At 49.5% G+C, this 14,222-nt stretch overlaps 1 protein-coding gene across 1 annotated transcript; it reads right to left on the minus strand.

Moving 5' to 3' along the window:
• Nucleotides 1-1,652: 1,652 nt before the first annotated feature.
• Nucleotides 1,653-13,617, minus strand: LBH (LBH regulator of WNT signaling pathway). The gene is made up of 3 exons (XM_063391169.1): nucleotides 13,436-13,617; nucleotides 12,555-12,657; nucleotides 1,653-4,141 (listed from the first exon to the last, which is right to left on the minus strand). Exons 1-3 carry the CDS (start codon nucleotides 13,459-13,461, stop codon nucleotides 3,941-3,943), a joined length of 330 nt encoding a protein of 109 aa, XP_063247239.1. The 5' UTR covers nucleotides 13,462-13,617; the 3' UTR covers nucleotides 1,653-3,940.
• Between the last annotated feature and the right edge of the window lie 605 nt (nucleotides 13,618-14,222).

The raw sequence follows: 14,222 nt of genomic DNA on the forward strand, positions 1-14,222 counted from the left end.
GATGAAGGCAAACAGAAGTGGATACACACTGAACACTACAAATGAAATATCTAGGAGAGTGAACCCAGGCTGAACTGAGCAGGACAGCAGTGCACAGCTTGCTGTGCCATCAGCTTCAACTACAGGGCAAAGCTTTAAGGGGGATAAATGCCTCAATTTTAAATGTGAGCCAGGAGAAACATTGTTCTGTGTGCAAAGAAAGGTCCTTACACCAACCTCCATTTTTTGGGGATGACCAAGGCTCATCCATTCAGCAGTAAGCCCATTTTCATTGATGATCCAAGTTCCAGTTTGGCCACAACACTCGAGTCAAGGAGCAGGAAAGAGCCTCCTTCCCAGCAGCACTGCTCCAGGCTGATACAAGGCAGACCCCTGGCTGAGCAAGCCCCACTCAGAGGTCAACCCTTCTGTCTCACCCCAAAACAGGATGATACATCAGGATTCATTCTTCATTCTGATGTGAGCCTGAAAAACCTGTTGGTGTGAAGCACATGGAAGCAGCAGACAAGTTCAATACATTTGCAGTTTCCCTAACCAGTGCTCTATTTTAAACAAAAACATTCTGGGCCAAGAATGTCTTCACTGATTTCAGACCAGCACATCTGGTCACCTTGGAAATCCTGCAGCAGCTTCTACAAGGCAAGCAACTCTATGCCAAAGAGAGGAAGAAATCAAAGCACCTCTGCTAGAGGTTGACTGAAGAAAAGGAGAGGTCAGCTTTAATACTGCATTTGTTCCCACAGCATAAAATATCCATGAGGGTTAAACATGATACAATTCATCTTTGAACTGCGGGGCTCACACTGAGCATGTCCTCAGTTCAAGCATTAAATGGAAGGGTCATTAGTTAGTGTATTTAAACTAGTCTCGTGTAAACATAACACTCCAACCTCAGCTGGGCTTGTTTGCCTAGGTTAGATTAGAGTGTTAGCTGCCAAATCACAGGAACTTCTATCCATGTACCTTAAAGATATGGGTATTCCAGGGTATTTGCTTTTTATCACCGGGTTTTAGTGGAAAATTTAATCCCATTAAGTACACAAGTTGAATGACTGGATCCTGGCGTGGTCAGAGTTTTTGCACCCAAATAGTGCCTCGGTACCAGAGAGACTCACTCTGAGAAATGCCATTTCCTCCAGCAGCACCACAAACTGCAGCACACAGCCTTTGGTGAGTGACAAGACAACTACTCAGGAAGAGCTGACCTCTAGACACAGAATGGCCAACACAGCCAACCCTGGGAGCTCAGCTGAGACCCACGAGCACAGAGCAAGGCAAGACTCCTCTTCCTGAGTGCTGCTCAGGGCACGCACAGCGAACACGACCAACAGCAGCTGTGAACAGCTCCCACTCTCCACTACTTCATGTTCTGTAAGGTCAGGTAAAGGGGTAGATGTAGATGACAGATACACATACTGATTATTTTCAGGAACAAATAAGCTGAACCAGTAGTTTGCTGCAGCCTTTTACACAGCAATGAGCAACCACAGGAAGACAGAAGGCAAAGGTGCTGCCCCCCAAAGTTGACTTAGGTTTCCAGTGCCCTAGGGCATGCTCTGAGGCCAGCCACCAGGATGAAACCAGCATATCCACGCTCAACTGATAGCCATGATCTGGAAGTCAACCCACTTTCACAGTAAAAACAAAGCCAGTGTGTTTGGAAAGCATTTTCAAACTTTATTTACAACTGTCACAGTGACAAAAATGTAGTTTGAAAAAAATGCTAGCTTCTCCCTGAGGCTCAAAAAAGAATTACAGAAATATAGAATGTATATCATACAACAGGAGGAGTTTTACTGGAGTGCTTTGTTCTTTAGATACGCTCAACAACAAATAGAAATATACACAATACTTCCAAAAAAAGGATGCAGACAGAAATATGCAAGTCTTTAGGGCAGACAGCAGGTGTGAAGTCCAAGGATTGCCATCTCACTGCTGCCCACATGGTAATAGCTTTGATACAGAGCTTTGACTCGGTGGTACAGATGGCAGAGACCAATAGAGAGTAACACTTAGAAATAAGATGACTGGCTGGTATGCAGGTGTACAAGCTCACTCCAGTAAGACAGCAAGACTAGAACAAGTGTTACAGACACAACAGCTGAATCCATCGCTAGAGAAAATGGAATCACCACATCATGGCCATTCGGTGATCATCCATCCACCAAGGTGGGCAGGGAGAGTGTCTGACTGGGTCTGCGTGGCTGGACCAGAGGCCAGCTGCAGTGTAGAACACTGAATTTCTCCTGCTTTGTGCTAACTCATCTCCAAACTCCCATCTGTCCAAAAATAGTTTCACAGAGCTGATAAATTATTGCCATTATGTTGAAACACAAGCAAGACAAGACTAAAACAATCCTGCCAATATGACAAAAGCAGTTCCCAAACCCCACCAGCGTTTTAACTACTCATGAGGTATTAAAAATACAAATACACACATGTCCAAATAGATTTTAAAAATGGAACCAGTTATAAGCAAAGGAGGTGGCATTGGGATTATTATGGAAGTTTGGTTAAGGCCTTGACATTTCTTTTTCTCTTCCATGACCCCAGATTTGGTTTAGGTGGTAACTGCTCTCATCCTATCCCAAGACTGACTGGCTCCCAAGCTGGTCCCCAAAGCTGCAAGGTCATCCCTTTCCAGGAAAGCAGCAGGTTACCCTGTCTGGCAGCAGACTGGCCTTCTCCTTGAGGCAGGATATGGTGAAGAGAGGACAAACCCAGACTTCACAAGCCAGTCTGCACTTCATTAAAACAACCATGAATGTTTCACCCTCGCTAAGAAGCAGAACACATCTTGTCTCAGGACACCCAGGCCGATCCTCTCCCAGTAGACCCCATCCTGCAAACTCCCCTGGCGATCCACACTAGAACTGGTGTTTCGTCTTTGGATGACCCCCAGGTCTGGCAGCCCTCCCCACAGCACTCCCCACCAGCCTGTCCTGCATTGAGGAGGCCCTGCAGTGCAAAGCTGGCGGAGAACCCCTCCACCCCAGCCCTCTCAAGCCCATTGAGAACAGCAAGTTAAGAGACACAAAACCCTACAACCTCAAGGACACCAAAACAAGGAGGAATAAATCTCCACCCTCAGGCCTGGGGCACCGTACAAGATGAGACCCCCCACAGCAGCCTCAGCAAATAGGAGAGAAAAATCTGAGGTGTTCAAACCTACATGAGCTCTTGCTGCAGACAGAAGCACCTTTTTACATCCGATGCACATCACCCCATGCTCACCACCTGCAAGATAAGCTAGGGCGTCGCAGGAGAGATGACAAGCAGCAGCCTAACGCTATCCTGCAAACACAGCAGCTCAGCATTGAAGAGTCTAAAGGCGAACAGGGGGAGAAAGTAACTTCGGGAAAAGTGGCTGGAAAACAGGCTCAACAGCGAGAGCAAGAAACCAGACTACTCCTATGGACGCTCACCTTACGCTAGGAGGTGCCGAACCAGGGAGAGCTGCAGGCCCCTTGTCACTAGATCATTTAGCCATGCTTCGCTATGGACACCCTTCCACCCCCCAACACACAAAATGGAAGCTGTAAGAAAGGCAAATCTGAGATATTTTGGCTCTCTTCTCATGCTTTTAGCCAGAGGCAACTCCCAGCTAAATGCTGCTACCTCCAACTTTCCTCCCCCTTCCCAAGCTCCCACTCCAGCAGTCCTCGTGTGGTCACCCTCTGCCATGTGCTTGGAATTTCACTGCTGCCTCCGCCTCGGAAAAATACAGATAATGATCTCGAGAACAGCAAACATTTCTCTGCGTTACTTCCTTCCTCAGGAGGTCTGGTGACACCGAGGGCTTCAGTTCTCGATACAGAGAATACAAAAAAACTAAGATCTCGCAGGTGCAAAATTGAACTTGTCTTTTAAAAAGACTTTCAAAGAAAGTGTGGCTCTTCCTTCAGAAGGGTGCAGTCCCTTGCCTTTCCTCAGATGCCATTTATTGCTCCTTGTTGTCCTTCTTTGCGTCTTCACAGTTCTCTTCCTCCTCTTCCTCATCCTCCTCCTGCACGAGGAACTCCTCGGGCGGCCATCTCAGCTCCCCGCTCTCCACGTCGCCCTCCGTGGGCTCCACCACGATGGAGGGCAGGCGGTCCTTCAGCTTACAGTAGCGATCAAAGTCCGAGGGGTCGGGGAAGATCTGCAAGAGCCAAGCAACAGCCTGTGAGAGGGGCTGCACGCACACAGTCTCAGCCAAACCCCAGCTCGAGACACTTGGGTCTCCAGGGCAGACCAGTCTGGACACAGAGTCAACCACTGAGTGATGGGAATACTCTTGAACTTGTAAATAACCTTTTCAAGTCTCCAAGTAATGGAAATGAGCACTGCCCAAGAGGCTCCCGAAGCACGCGCTTGCTTGGATAGTGCTCAGTAAATAAGGTATCTGCCCTTTTGGATATTTATCCAAATGCCTCACCCCCCTGCCCTGCGTTTGCATTAATGCTCTTGAGTTTGCACATGGAGCTATCTCGATCAGAGAATCTGAGATCTCATTTCCTGCTGGTGGTCAGGCTGCACATGAGAACAGGCGCACTCTCCAGGCCCTGCTGCTGGGAGGCAGGAGGCTCATGGCAATCCAGGGCTAGAGCAGCCCAGACCCTTGCAGCAAGGGCCTGCGTCTGGTATCATTTCAGGGCCACAGTGCCAGCCTGAAATAGCTCAGCTGCATTTTAGAGATAATTCTGGCAGTATTCTGCACACTACAGGACCATACGTCAGCAGTGAAACTCAGCAGGACACTCATTTTAGGGAAGGGCTGGGGACTGGACTGTATTTCTTCAGGAAAGGGGTACCTGTGGCAAAGCCAGCAGTTATGCACCGTATTTCTCATGCATTGAATACAAGCACTCCTTGATCTCCAGCCCCTCAAGGTGCAACCTTAGCCATTCCCTCCCACCCACTGCTTGCCACATGGATGCACAAGCTCGTGCAGTGCAGCAGGATCAGGGCCCACACTCACTGGTAGTGCCAGTGATGCACACTTTGATCCTACTAGGAACTGAGGCACGGTGTGAGTAAAGAAAAAAAAACTGCTGGTGCAGTGTTAGCAGCAGCTTTGCATGACTAGATTGCAATGTGAACAGAAAAGGTTGTGTTACTTGTGGGTAACTTGCTCAGGGAACAGCTTCAAACCCCAACTAATCCAGGAGGGAACTTCGAGGTGATAAAAACCACTCGCTACATCAGACCTCCTGGTCAGTAGGTAGAAGATTAAAAAACCACCACGTGCTATTTCAAACCATTTTATCAGAATGCCCATTTCACATTAGAAATGCATTTAAACACCCCAAAGATGAAAATGACAAAGTGCATTTTCCCCTCGAGGTTGTAGGCCAGGTGAGAAGTCATGTGGCTGTACTTTTCTTTGAACATCATCTGCATTCAAGCGAGTTGCAAGAGCATCCTTGCAGGGAGCAGCGCTGCCAGCCTTGGCCTCAGTCTGAGAGCAAGATCTGATGTGCTTTGATCTTTGTGGTTCCAGTTACAAAAGCAGGCTCCCCATCCAGGAGCCCTGAGCATTAACCATGAAGCCTCATTCTCCTTGGGCCAATCATGTGGGTACCCACCACCTTAGGAAGCGCTGGCCACAAAAAGCTAAATAACATCCTATCAACTCCTCCTTCAGCCTAGCAACTATTAGCTACAGCATCACCTCCTTGGCAATATTCAGTCTTCTACTGTTCAGCCTCATTTCTCCTTCACACCCAAAGCTTTGTGGCAATCAGATTGAGAAAGCCATTGGGGTGCTAACCTAATGCAAATTCAGGTAAGGTAACAGAAGGCAATGCACAAAATCAGGGGCTGTTTGCATGGGATCATCTGGTCCAGGTGACAGTGGTGCAGGAGTCCAGCTCCCATTATCCATGTTTTTCGGGTGCACAAGAGCAGCTAAGCTCCTTTGAACACAGCCACATCAACCTGGGCATTGCAGTGTGAGCTACTTGCTATTAGTCACTCCCAGCACCAGTAAGACAGCAACTCTTTCTTGGAGTTTTGTGGCTTCTGCTTGGCCAAACAAAAGCAGTTTTAGACATACAGTGCATTACTGAAAGTACAGTCAGTGGCTCTTAAGCATCAAGTTATCTAAACCCAGGAAAGGGAAAAAAAATACTCTTGACATTACATGGTTTAGAAGGTTGCAATGGAAAAAAAAAAGCGTGGTTCAAGAGGTTACATAAGCTGATAATGTCATGAAAATAGCCTCCTATGGAAGAAAAATAGCAGTATAATAATTAAACTAACCTTTGGCTGCTATTATTTTAAGCACATTAGGTCAAATTGGAGCTATTTCTTTGAAAATAGCCTGCCAGATTTTTTCTTTCCAGAAACTAAGTAGTCATTTCCTTACAAACAAATATCCACAAAATGTGGTGTGCAGCCTTTTTAATGAAAAAAAAAAAAAAAAAAACAAAACCTAGCACAATCTTATCTCAAACAGCTGCAGGACAGGCCAAACCCAAGAAGGTCAGGATTTTTTCCACTAAGTCATGCTTTTTAATCGTTGAGGCAGCACGAAGGGAGATGTTGCAACTGCACTTTGAAGGGGCGTGGACAGTCAATGGAAAAAATACAGAAAGGCAGATTTCCTCCAATGTGATGGGCAGGGTGACAGCAGGCCAAGCACAGGGGCTCAGGGAGAAAGGGTTTAAGACTAACATCTGAGGAAGCCAAGTGAGAAGGTTAACCCAACCAGCCTCCCCACTCTTCTTCATAGGAAGAGATAAGCAAGCACCAGCCCTCTGTCCTGCTCCAGTAGTGCCACGCTACTTTTTGTTGGTTCCATAGGCCTAATCTGGTCCCACTCCAGATTTAGACAATGGGGAGAAAAAAGCCTCCCTAACTTGCAGCAAGCTCCACACTGGGAATGGCAGCAGCTCAGCTCTGACCTGGGAGCTCTGCACTCTCTGGCACAGCAGCCAGGACAGCAACACCTGCCTCCAAGCCCTTCTATCCTGCTCAGGAGTATGGGAAGAAGGCTCTGCACCTCCCACCCCACAAGGGTTATCTTCTCCCTGTCATTCATGACCTTGCACACACCTGAGGCAGGTGCCTTCCCCTGGTGGACCTGGTCACTTGATGGGGGACCAGTGGCAACCAACTGGTTGTGATGGCTGCCTAAAAGCACATTTAGCAGCAATTCAAAGGCCTCTTCCACCCCTTCACTTGCATGATACAGCACAAGGGGCTGCAGCTGCTTCCACAGAGCCTCTTCTGTAGCTGAGCCCCAAATCCTGGCCATGGAGAGACACATCCAACACCTCTAGGTCCACAGAGGACATGGATGTTGCTTCTTACACTACTCAATACAGCTTCTTGCTAACAGCAAGACTGGTTTTTACAGGCCCCTCTGGATTTATCTCATGAACTTATCCAGATCACATACAAATTGACCAAACTCTGGCCTTGCAGCTAGAAAGGGCAGGGAAAAGCAGAACTTGAAACAAAAGCTTGAAATGATTTTAGGAAGATCATGTTTGCCTCAGTTTCAGATGATCTAGCTCTACTATCCTTGGATGAAGTCTTGGCAATAAGAACGGAAAGTTTTCATTGCCCTGGGGAGGCTCATACCCTCTCTCAGCATTCACAGGGATGGAGAAACACCAAAAGCAGGAGAGATGTCAGACAATTAAGAAGATTAGCTCAGCACTACCATAATCCAAGTGACACTTGTAAATTCAAAACAACTTCCACATGTGTACTCCATACCAACACCCGTAGTTAAAATGCCTGTCTCCCCTCCTGTGGGGCTGAAAACTATTTAAATCGTATTAAAGGGAGACTAAAGCAACAACATCTTTCCAAATTAAGTTACTGGTTTGGGAGAAAGCTTTACTTGATTGTGGTAGCACTGTGCAAGACTGCAAAGTCTGCACTGGGACATAACCCACTTCAGGTACAGGATACACCCCTGACGGACACAGCACTCATCCTCCTTGGACTGAAGAGACGAATTTTGTGCCTCTTCAGCAACATGAAGCCAATATTCCAAGTCCCAAATCAGCACTGAAGTTCTGAAAATAAAACTTTAGTGCCATTGAGAGGCACGGCAAGCTCATTTCAGGAAGTACTTCAGTCATCTCTCAGTGTCCTTTTGGAGGACTTCTCCAGCTACAATGCACACGTTTACTCACACAGTAGTCATGACTCGAGAACGAGCCCCAAGTATGTACACAGCAGCTGTGACTCAGGTTGATGAGCCACAACAACTCCCCAGCCACAGAAATACTGCCCTGTCTCAGGGCATGATGTCAGGGAAACTTCCTCCATCTAACCATTTTCCCTCAGAGTAACAAGGCCTCACAGTAGGTAGGAAAAAACACGCTCTGAGGTGTTCCGATGAGCTGCTGTCCTCAGTTTGGATTTCAGTGGAGCACTTGTGGCACAGCATGGCTGCACACATGATTGCTTTTGTATCTGTTTATCCCATATCCTGCTCCATCACTGAGCTCCCAGACCCCGGAATACACACTGACTCTGCCTACTAATCTTGCCTAGCAGCCATGCTTGCCATCACCACCTTTTTGCAGCCTGGTCTCAAAACCTTCCACAGCAGCAAGCAGCACCTCTGAAGGACTTCCCCTGCACAAATCAAGTCTGCACAGACATGAAGTACCTGACAAGAAACAATTACAGAGGAAGTTCACTTTCCATTGAGCAAACAGCTTTTGGGCCAGTAACATACTGGTAGTCCAGTTTAAGTGGAGGGATCCAGCAGACAGCTCAAGCCCCTCAGTTCCCTGGGAAAACCAGTGCTTCCCCAGGGCTGGTGAAGAGGTGTTGCACTCATCAGAAATAACTTTTCCAACACCAAGCTTTTGGCACAGCCACTGGTAGAGCCTTAAGCCTATTTACCCAGATTCAGCCACTCTGACGTGATTCCAGCGAGCTGTGGCTGTGATTAACCTAGACAGATCCCAGCATGATGCGATCATGACTTAAAGAGCTCAAGCTGCCCATGACAACCAGACCTCAGCTGATGGCATGAGGCAAGCTCAGCCCCTGCAGGCCAGTCTCCTAGCCCACACGGGAGCCTAAAGGACCAGCGAGTCACCTGCCAGCCAGCCCGCAGCAAAGCAGCACACTCAACTCAGGACACTGCCTTTGCTCAGAACACACACTCTGAGCATTAAAGCATTTTCATTTGTGCTCAAACCCTGCTCCACTTCCAGGAAGCAAGGCAGGATTCCGGTCAAGGCACTGTTTTGACAACAGCTCCACGAAATGATTAATTCAGCCTCCGTTTCAGTGGCATTGTTCGTGCCGCTGGAGACAGCACAGAGGACAAGCTGGCAGAGTGCTGATGAGGCTCTTTAAAAAACTGGTATTTCTAGGGCTGGGAAACAGCAAACTGTGCATTAGCTCTGGCTGGCAGCAGAAACAGCCTGGCTCACTGGACATTGCCAGGCAGGAAGTGCATGAAGCCTTCCACTGCCACATTTGCTTGTGGCAGGGGCAACTTGAGCCATCAGCTGCATTTCTATGAGTTTTTTGTTTAGTAAGTCCCATGGGAATTATGGGACATCTATTAAAGATCCAGAAATAGCTTCTCACTGCAGGCACAAGACCCAGCATGACATCATCTCTTCAGTCACATCTTCTGTTTTGTCTGTGCTGCCCTGCTCTGAGACTCATGCCCCAAATTCACCACTCACTTCTGCTCAGACCCTTGAAATCTGTTGGCTGAACGACCTTCAGGGGGATCAGACAGCAGCTTGCTGTCACAAATACAGTAATAAAAGCTGTCTTACAGAGGATGATTTTGAAGCTAGCACACTAGCTTACAAGTATTTTGCATATTAACTGGAAAAAAGGCAATCCTATGATGAGAAAGGATGTTTGCCTTAAGCCTATGGAGGCAACTCAATACTGGTATTCCCTCTGCATTCTGAGGTTTCACATACTGAGCAGTGGTGACCAGCCCAGCCAAGGGCACAATGCTTCACCGGGGAGGAGACTGCAGCCTTCAGTTGATGTCTAGGACAGACAGACACCCCAGAGGGTGGAAGATGCAGAAGAAAAAAGTCAACAACCCAAGTTCCCTTCATAACCACCGAGACAGAGAGGAGCCAAGAAGTTCAGTGAACTCCACAAGTCACAGGAATCAGATTGCTGAAGTTCATACTCAGGGTATGAGCTTGTTTCCTCAGTTTACTTCCAAGTAAAAGGAAAAAGACTTTGAAACAGTTCTCCTGGTAGGACAAGTCTGTCTGCAGCAGGTACTGATGTGCTGTAGAATTCCAGCAGTGCTGCTGGGCTGCAATGCCTCCTCTGGTCCAGACAGTTTCATGCCTGCCTCTGGTGGCAGAAGCAGCTCCAGTCTCACAGGCAGCATCCTACAGAGCAACTCCCAGGCAGGCCCTGCTCTACACAGCTTGAAGGGGAAAATTATGAACCCAGATTTGAGGGTCATTTATGTAGTAAAATAAATTCAAGTTCTACTAAAGGAACAAGACAAAAATTTGATGCTAAAAGTGTGATTCTGGCTCTACTTTTTATTTTTTGCCTCTCATAGCCAGTCAAGGGCTACTACACTGTGAGTGTAATTACACTGTGACTCTGCAGACGAGTGGAGGAAGATGCTGCAGCTTAGAACAACAAGCCTCAGTGTAGGGGCAGTCATGCTCCATTAGCCCTGTCTGGTTTTAAGTTATTGCACTACAGCTCTCAGACAAGCATACAATTTTCCATGTACCAAACTCTCTCCATCAGCAAGATGAAGCACAAAGTGCCAAAGTCTGAGGTAGAACAAAAAGTTGATGGTGCTATTTGCATCAGATTTGCCCTTGCTGGCCTCAGCTGAGTTTTCAACCCTCTAAGGGTGCTTTCAACTTACCTTGACTTACACTGTGATATTCTCAGCCTAGCAGCCAGAGAAGGCTGGATCCTGCTCCCCAATCCTCTTTACACTAACCTGATTTAGAGGTAGACCTCATACACAGCCCACACACACACTGCTAGTGCCATAAGGATCTTCCATTTCAACTCCTCTACTCTTGCTGCCATCACTCTTCATCACATCAAGCTGAAGTTCCTTGCAGGCATTTGAAAAAAATTATCTATAACTAGACTACACTAAAGAGACTAGATCTAGGATGCAAAAGCCCTGCACAGATATGAGTCGTCAGCTTTTATGACTCACACGTTCAAGTGATCCACTCAAAACCAAACAGTCCTGTTCCCCAGTTGGCCCAAGCAGACTGATCAAGGTCATTAGCACTTGGGGAAGAACCTCACTGAAGTGATCATTAGAGCAAGCAGGGCACCTAGATTCTGCCTGGGAATTTGGATGGGTAAATAGAGGCATTTGACCTGACAGGGTTAAGCATTTTTGTAAGGTGACCCATAAAGACATCCCATGCAGGTTACTTTGATTGCTTCAGATTTAACAACTGGCATTCCCCCTGCACTCCATCTGTAAGAAAGCAAAGAGAGGCCATATACTCCCCACTAACTCAAGTACTGAAGCATAGCACAGCTATAACCCAAACAACTTGCATTATCCAGAGCCAGAATCCTGACTAAAAGAAGGAATGCATCCTCCTTTTTCTCTACACAGCTCTGGCTTCTGCTGGAGGCCTCAGCAGTGGCCCAAAGTTCAGTCAATTTCTTGCTCCGGTGCACTTGTAGTTCCCTTTTCAGACACAAATATGCGAGCATACAGCACCTCATCTGAATGCACACTGGAGCGAGTGCCTCTGTGCAGGTTGTGTAACATCTGCAAAGGATGAAGCCTGCATCTGGATCTGCTGGTAAGAGTCACCCGATGCACAGAGCAGATGCAAGTCATCTGCCAGCATCCAGCATCTGTGTCAGAGCTCATCAGTGAGTCTCCTGAAGTGAGGAAAACCATGGAGCTAGGAAGCTAAGGTGCCTAACTTGTGCTTTGATTAACTACAGGCTAGGAAATGAAAGGGATATTGAGACTAAAGGATTAAGACTCGATCTGAAGACTACTTCTTCATCCCAGCCATTGATCTAGAGATTAATAGCTAACTACATTGTTCAGAAGTTTCAGAATTAGTGTAACTCGTGCCTCCACGTACTGATATCTCCAGTGACATTTCATGGCTCATTTAGGCTGTGCCCAGCTTCACTATCTTACAGAGGACTGTTAACCCTCTCAAATGGGCCTGTCAGCCAGGAAATCCAAGAACTAGATCCAGAAGAAGATGGGGATGCCATACAAACAGCAGGCTCCTGCTCTTGGCAGCTCAGCTGTATGCTGTGTCACAAAGATGTTAAGAGCCCTCTCAGCCCAGTGAGTGGCATGAATCCTCCTTTAACCCACCTCCCACTGAGCCCAGTAATGCTGAATGAGCCGGGGCTCGGTCACTTCAAAACAAGTGAATCCTCTGCCAATCCGCACTGATAGCGAGTGATATTTTAGACAACCATCTCCTGCCAAGCAAACATTCCAGTCTGTTGACTAGTTCTCACTACTGCAAGACCTGCCATTAGGTCAGGCTAGGGAAAGGTACGTTAGGCCAAGCTTACAGTACAGACCAGGCAATTCCACATGGGATTAGTGTCTCGACTGCCAGCAAAACACTTACCTGATACGACAGCCCGTCCTTGCGGGGGCTTAGCCCGATCTCATCCATGGCTGGGGTGTTCATCATCACTTCAGTCATTTCAGCGGATCTCAGATAATCAGAGCTAGAGACAAAAGACAGCATTCCAGTGATCTGAGGGGCTCCGGCAGGACTAAGCACGATTCATGCGGCGAAGCGAGCAGCAGAGGCTGAAGGCAATCTATTTCTGGTCCCTTCCTTCCTGCCCCCCCTTGGAAGGCAGCGGAAAAAGCTCAGTACCTCGTAAGCCGGAGCTACATGCAATGCCCTGGGAGCACCTCCCCGGCTCTCCCCCCAAGAGCCCAGCTCAAGCACACCCGCGGACGCTCCGGCAGCAGCGCTTCGCTTTTAACTCCGCTTCCTCCGGCTCTGCCCCGCGGGGACGGGGGGAGGTAAAAAACCACTGTAAATAAAGTTGAAGCGCAGGGGGTTTTCTTTTTTTGATTTTTTGTTTTTATTTCTCGAGCCGGTGTGCTTTAGATCCCACTCACTTATTTTACAACCTCGGCAACTTCCACGCCAGCGGAACACGCGGCGCCAATTCCAGCTCGGCTCTTACAGCCCTAATGGCATTTCCAGCGCCAGAAAGTGAAGCGAACTTCGCCCGCTGCTCCTCATCCATCCATCCATCCATCCATCCATCCCGCTATGGCCGGCCCGCACCGCCCGCCGCGGGAACCGCCGCCAACGGCCCCGTCCCTGCACCGCTCCGCGGGGCCCCTCGCCGGCCGCTGCCTCGCCTCCTCCCGGGGCGGGGGGCGGCCGAACGGGCTCGGCCTCCAGCGCCCCGCGGCCCCGGCAGCGCCCCGCGCCGGCAGAGCCGCCATGCCCCCGCCCGCCCCCCGCGGGAAGCGCCCACTCACCAGGGCAGGGGACACAGTACAGACATGAAGTCGCAGCAGAGGCTGCCCCGGGCGGGGGTGGCGAGAGGGGCACCCAGGCGCTGCGGGACAGGGCGGGACGATGCGCGCTGCTGCTCGGGACCCACCGGGCTCCTGCACGCCTCGGCCGCCGCCTCCCGTCTGAGCCCCGCGCCCGCCGCCGCACCGGCTTAAATGGCCCCGGGGGGCGTGGTCGGGCCCAGCCCCGCCCACCTGCCTGACGTCAACTTTTTCATGAATGGCCTCGGCGCGCGCCGCCTGCGGGGGGAGGTGTGGGGGTGCGTGTCCGTTTGTCCGTCCGTTTGTCCGTCCGTTTGTCCGTCCCCTCGAGCGGGTGGCGGCGGCCACGGCCACCCCGTCCCGGGCGGTCCCAGCGCAGAGCGGTGCGTTCCCGCTGTTTCACCCCCCGGCTCTGCTGCCGGCCGCAGAGGGACGCACCGGCGGTACCTCGAGCATCGCCGGGGCTGGGTCTCATGAGGCGCATCTCAAACCCTGTCCCTCCATGGTGGTGGTGATGGCAGGCGGTGGCCGGGAACACGGCCAGGGGCGGCACGTGCCGGAGAAGCGGCAGCGGCCGCCCAGCCCCGCTCCTGCCAGCACCCTCCGTGACCCGTACCCCTGGCTGGAGTAAAAGCTGAGCGAGCAGCTTGAAAGGGCCGAGTTATATTTAGCAAGATAATGTGAATCAATGACGGGAAGGTGCAGGAGGAGCAGGAGAAGCAAGTATATTCACTGCCCGGGCAGCGTGAGCGCCGTGGGCAGCTGTAGG

The sequence above is a fragment of the Prinia subflava genome, chromosome 2 (genome assembly GCF_021018805.1).
Source record: "Prinia subflava isolate CZ2003 ecotype Zambia chromosome 2, Cam_Psub_1.2, whole genome shotgun sequence".
NCBI classification, from domain to species: domain Eukaryota; kingdom Metazoa; phylum Chordata; class Aves; order Passeriformes; family Cisticolidae; genus Prinia; species Prinia subflava.